Source organism: Calonectris borealis, chromosome 3 (assembly GCF_964195595.1).
Source record: "Calonectris borealis chromosome 3, bCalBor7.hap1.2, whole genome shotgun sequence".
Taxonomy (NCBI): Eukaryota; Metazoa; Chordata; class Aves; order Procellariiformes; family Procellariidae; genus Calonectris; species Calonectris borealis.
The window spans coordinates 63,175,973-63,181,820 of record NC_134314.1 but is presented as its reverse complement, the minus strand read 5'-3'; the positions used below and the strand labels follow the sequence as shown (position 1 = coordinate 63,181,820).

General features: G+C 51.6%; 1 protein-coding gene across 1 annotated transcript; it reads left to right on the top strand.

Moving 5' to 3' along the window:
• The first annotated feature begins 1,235 nt into the window (after positions 1–1,235).
• Positions 1,236–4,500, top strand: CCN2 (cellular communication network factor 2). Its single transcript, XM_075145843.1, is given in 7 exon segments — positions 1,236–1,391; positions 1,394–1,513; positions 1,516–1,674; positions 1,775–1,997; positions 2,142–2,393; positions 2,627–2,838; positions 3,166–4,500. Coding segments are annotated over 7 exon segments (1,419 nt in total). The 3' UTR covers positions 3,463–4,500.
• Positions 4,501–5,848: the final 1,348 nt, after the last annotated feature.

Genomic DNA, 5,848 nt, shown 5'->3' with positions numbered 1-5,848 from the left:
ACCTTCCTTTTTCCCTCAAGAATCCTGTGCATACATATTGCTGTATCATAGTGTGGAAGTATGCCTAAATATGGAGGGATGGAAAGAAGGGTGGGTATGGCAGCGGGAGAAAGACGGTATCTTTTAAGATATCTATCAGATTTCAGTTTGCCTAATAAGATGCATTAAGCTTGTCTCTCTCATTAAACACTAACATACTTCTACAGGTCAAAAGCCAAAACAGCATTCCTTGCGTTAAAGCAGAGGTCAAACAACATGACATCACTGAATATTCAAATGATACATGGGGAGGTGGGGGAAGAACCATCCTCCTGGTTAAAAAAAAAAAAAAAAGAAAACCGTAACTGTTATCTGCAATGATTTAATACAAGCCACAATGCTTAGGTCTTGGGTTCGGACAAATACAAACCACAGCATTTAGGCTTTGGCCGAGTGCAGTGGCATGCCAGGTCTCTTCTTGTTGTAATCCTGGGGTGGACCGTCAGCAAGGTTGGGAAGCAGGGATGTGCGAGGAACGTGTTGCTCAGAAATGACAGCTGCACACAGGCAGTGGGAAAATAATAGCCACTTCTTCCACGCTTCAGACTCCGTCCGCTGTGCCAAATATTTCAGAGTAAATAGGCACTCTCTCTATTCATAGAGAGCATCTATTAGGGAAGGAACACATTACAAACATTCAGTATGATTCAGTGGTACACAGAGTCAATTTATACCGGGTAGCGTCATTATACCTTTTTTTGGTGGTACCAAAGCGCCGGGACCGTTCGCCGCCGGGCACCGGGCACCCCGAGGCAAGGGTCCCAGCGGCCGGCCGGCCGCCCCCGGGGAGCTCGGCGGGCTCAGGCCACCCCCGAAACCACCCCCTCCCGTCCCCTCTGCCCGGGGGAGGGACGAGGGGCGAGCGGGGGGGACAGGGGACGGGAAATAACGGATTCCCCCGGCCGCCCCTGGCAACCGCCCCGCCGCCCCCCTCGCCCCTTCCCGCCGGACCCGCCGCCCGCCCCGCAATAACGCGCTGCCGGGGGTTGGGGGAGCGGCCGAGAGCCGCTAGCAGCGGAGGTGACTCACATTGAAAAAACATCAGGATGAAAAATAAAAAGACGGGGGGGGGTGTGTGGGGGGGCGCATTCGGGGGGGGGCGCAGACGGAGGAATGCGGGAGTCAGGGGTCAGGGCCGCTCCGGGGCGGCGGCGGCGGCGCGGGGCGGGGCGGGCGGCGCGGCGCGGCGCGCAGGAATGCGCGGAATGTCGCTGTTTGTCCGCGGCCCCATTCAGCCCATTGGCGAGGCCGCGCCGCCGCCGCGTATAAAGGGGCGCCCGCCCCGGCGCTCCGCAGTCACACAGCCACTCTCCCGCCGGACTCGGAAGGAGCGGAGCGGAGGAGAGCGGAGCAGAGCAGCGCAGCGCAGAGCAGCCACCCGCCGGCCCAGCGCCCATCGCCACAGGCCCGTCCGCGCAGCGCCGCTGAGGAGAACCGCCCGGCGGGAAACTCTCCTCACCTCACCTCAGCTCAGCTCGGCTCACCTCACCGCACCTCACCTCACCTCAGCGCCCCTCCGCCAGGCAGCCCGACGCCGCTGCCTGCCCGACGCCGCGCCGCCCACAAGTCAACGACCGCCGCGGGATGGCCCCCGCCAGCTTCGCCGTAGCCCTTCTCCTCGCCCTCCTCAGCCCGGTAAGTGCCGCCGCCCGCGGCGCCGCCACCCCTGCCCCGGCCGGCGCGGGCCCGGCGGCGGCCCTGACGCCCCTCTCTCTCTCTCCCCCGCCGCTCGCAGCAGGCGCAGGGCCAGGAGTGCAGCGGGCCGTGCCAGTGCGGCGCGGGGCCCGGCCCCACCTGCCCCGCCGGCGTCTCCCTGATCCCCGACGGCTGCGGCTGCTGCCGCGTCTGCGCCAAGCAGCTGGGCGAGCTCTGCACCGAGCGCGACCCCTGCGACCACCACAAGGGGCTCTTCTGCGACTTCGGCTCCCCCGCCAACCGCAGGATCGGCGTCTGCACCGGTGAGTGGGGGCCGGGGCTGCCGCCAGCCAGGGGGACAGGGACGGGGTCCCGCCGGGCTGGGGAAGGAGGAAGCCGGGGCTACGGCCCGGCCCCGCGGCACCCCCCGCCCGCCCGCCTCACCCTCCGCCTCCTGCCCCTCGCAGCTCGGGACGGCGCCCCGTGCGTCTTCGGCGGCATGGTGTACCGGAGCGGCGAGTCCTTCCAGAGCAGCTGCAAGTACCAGTGCACCTGCCTGGACGGGGCGGTGGGCTGCGTGCCCCTCTGCAGCATGGACGTCCGCCTGCCCAGCCCCGACTGCCCCTACCCGCGCCGGGTGAAGCTCCCTGGAAAGTGCTGCGAGGAGTGGGTCTGTGATGAGGCCAAAGAGCAGACCGCCGTGGGACCTGCTCTCGCTGGTGAGTGGAGGTCCCTCCGCGGATGGCAGCCCAGGGGGAAGGGGTACCCTGCATGGAGGTTGAGGGCAGTGAGACGGGTTGACGCAGGGCGCCCTGGCAGCTGGAGTGCAACAGTTACTGGGGTCACCTCACAGATAAGTGTGGCTGCCTGAATTTCTAAGGAAAGGGAAGAGAGCCTCTAGCAGGGCGTGAGATCAGGCGGTGGTCTCATCCTGGTTATCTGTCCTCTGCAGCTTACAGACTGGAAGATACTTATGGTCCAGACCCAACAATGATGCGTGCCAACTGCCTGGTGCAGACCACTGAATGGAGTGCTTGCTCCAAGACCTGTGGTATGGGCATCTCAACCAGGGTCACCAATGACAATGCCTTCTGCAGACTGGAGAAACAGAGTAGACTGTGCATGGTCAGACCTTGCGAAGCAGACCTGGAGGAGAACATCAAGGTAAATAGTCTCATCTTTATGTATGATATACTGGGATGCTTCCATCCACTAGCAAAAACCCAGTGTCTTACCAAAAAATGTGCAGTTCTGACAGGTAGTCAGTTTCAAGTGGTTTACCTTGAAATTTGAGTTTTGCCCCAGTGGTGAATAGTTTACAATTAAATGCCCTTAATTTTCTATCATGCTGTATTATGGCGCTATGTAAGACATTCTTGCTTAATGAATATATAACAAGGATTAGCGTGTCTACTTGCCCTTAGCTTGCAAACTTAGTGCTGTGTGAAAGCCAACCTTCTAAATATTTTGTATTCACTTACATCCTAACAGAAAGGCAAAAAGTGCATTCGCACCCCCAAAATCTCCAAGCCCGTCAAGTTTGAGCTGTCTGGCTGCACCAGCGTAAAGACCTACAGAGCTAAGTTCTGTGGTGTCTGCACTGATGGGCGCTGCTGCACACCCCACAGAACAGCCACCCTCCCCGTGGAGTTCAAGTGTCCTGATGGGGAGATCATGAAAAGGAAAATGATGTTCATCAAGACCTGCGCGTGCCACTACAACTGCCCTGGAGACAATGACATCTTTGAGTCTCTGTACTACAGAAAGATGTATGGAGACATGGCATAAAGCCAGAAGGAGACGCTAACTAGATTCTCAACTTGAACTGATTTGCATCTCATTTTGTAAACATGATTCAATAGCACAAGGTATTTAAATCAGTTTTTTTTTTTAATTTCAACAAACTGCTCCATGTGACTTAAGACAATTTTTCTACTGACCCCAAATGGTGGTTTGAAGAAGAAGGTAAAACGGACAGTGGGACCACAGCAAGACACAGCTTCAGAACACGCTGTTTGTGAGGTGGTGTGAAGGGGTTAAGGGAAATAGGCAGGAAAAGCAGAGTCAAGCAAACGTTCCCTTAATGTGGTACAGCGTGCTTCATCTAGTAGTGCAATGGAGAAGGAGACCGTTAGCATGTTTGCTGGCACTGGTTTAGTGACAGCAACAGCTGGAATGCAAACCCTTGCCCAGCAAAGTGCTAAGTAGAAGGTGTTCTGTTAGTCAGGACAGTAATGTTTCAGCTCTGACACTCTGATTCATATGGCTTGGTCAACAAGAATCAGAATCATGTCTATTAGACTGGACAGCTTGTGGCAGTTAATTTACCTGTAACAAGCTACTTTTTATTAATATTGTAAATACTGTGTGTATATATATTTGTACAGTTATCTAAATTAATTTAAAGTTTTGTGCCTTTGTTTAATGCTTTGACATTTCAATGATAGCCTTCTTTTTTGGAACAAGATAGATAGGATTTAAAGCTTGTCTGACAATGCATTCAAAGCATGAAATAGATGCTCTAGTGGAAATTGTTCAGATGGGGCCAAATGGTGAGTTGAGATCAAGATGGAGAATATTAGAGTTGAGGTGCCTGTATCCTTACAAAGCAGTCATCTGGCAAAATACATTTACTTCCACTTTATTGGACAAGTGGCTTTAAGAAAAATGGCTCTTCTGTAGCTCATCAGTCTTTCCACTCGAGCATTTGTTTCTTTCTTTGACTATGGCTCTTTTTGGACAGTTTATTTGTTGAGAAGTGTGACCAAAAGTTACATGTTTGCACCTTTTTAGTTGAAAATAAAGTATTTATATTTTTTATACAAATGGCTTGGTATTTCATTTACCTTTAGTCTTCACTATTACTTTACGTATTCCTAAAAGGGCTTTGCACTAGATAAAAATCAAGTAATGCGTGGTGGGTTTTTTGTCCAGAAGCACATACACTCATGAATGAGCTAATGATTATGGTTACTTATTCTGTTACTAGTGAACCAACTGCAGTTTGTTACTCTTCTGAATTTAGAACAGAGGGCAGGGCCAGGCTTGCTTTGCCAAGCCTGGTATCGCATTAGAAAGTGCAGCAGGTTCCTCATGCATCACGTGGTGACTTTAAAATGAGCAAGCTGGTCACCATAGTATTCAACTCCTGCTGTAACACTCCATACAACATACTTAATTTCATTGAAATGTTCTACTGATTTGTTTTCAGCTAAGGCAAGGAAAATGTTTTTTAAAGTATCAGCATTAAAGTGGCTCCTGACTCTAGAGTCAAAACCAGAAGTCCAAAATGTGGTAAAATTCTCAGTGAAGAGCTAATGAGTTGTGTCATAAAAATCACAGAATAATACAGGTTGGAAGGGGCCTCGTAAGATCTTCTGATTAAACCTTCGTGCAGAGTAGGGCTAACTTGTGGTTTTACTTGAATTAAGACCTTAGTATGGTATGGTAGACGGAGCACTGAACTCTGATGGCAAATACCTGGCTTGTCTTCATACCTGATGACTGGGGCAAATCATCTTACGTGACAGTTCTGTCTGTAAACTGTCCATTGATTCAAACTCTCGCAGGCCCACAGATGAGTAGCATTGCAAGAGCTACATATTTTGATAATGGTCCAAAGGTTCTTCTTGGATAAGCAAAAAACAGTATAAGGACAGTTGTGAGTCACTTCCCTCATCCCCCTAAAGCTAAAAGGAAAGCTTCAGTCCTGTGCTAAGTCCTACAGTAATAACAGACTTTTTTTGTCCCTTTATTAAGACGAGGGGATTCTCTGAATTTAAAATTAACCTTTGCACTAGTTCTTGTTTTCAGAAAAAACACGTACTCTCGAACAAGAATCCTTTTCAGGCAAACAAGTTTGATCTGGAATTTCTGGTGGTGAAAGAGTGTTAGCTTACAAAAATGTCCATCCTTCCTGAGCACCTTCCAATCCCATTGATTTCAGCTAGCATTAGCGGCAAATTAGTGTAACACCAGCTTTGGCTAATGATGGACAACACAGCCCTAAACTAATGGGAAGTCAATGGGAGTCTTGCCAGTGGCCTCACCAAGCTTTGCACGAGGCCATAGAAGCATTTCCCCTTCCTCTAAAAAATACGAGGAATTCTCCTGGCATGAGGAAGTGGCTTTGTGTGTCCCATATGAAATAGTTTTGGGTAGCCTCTGGCACTGA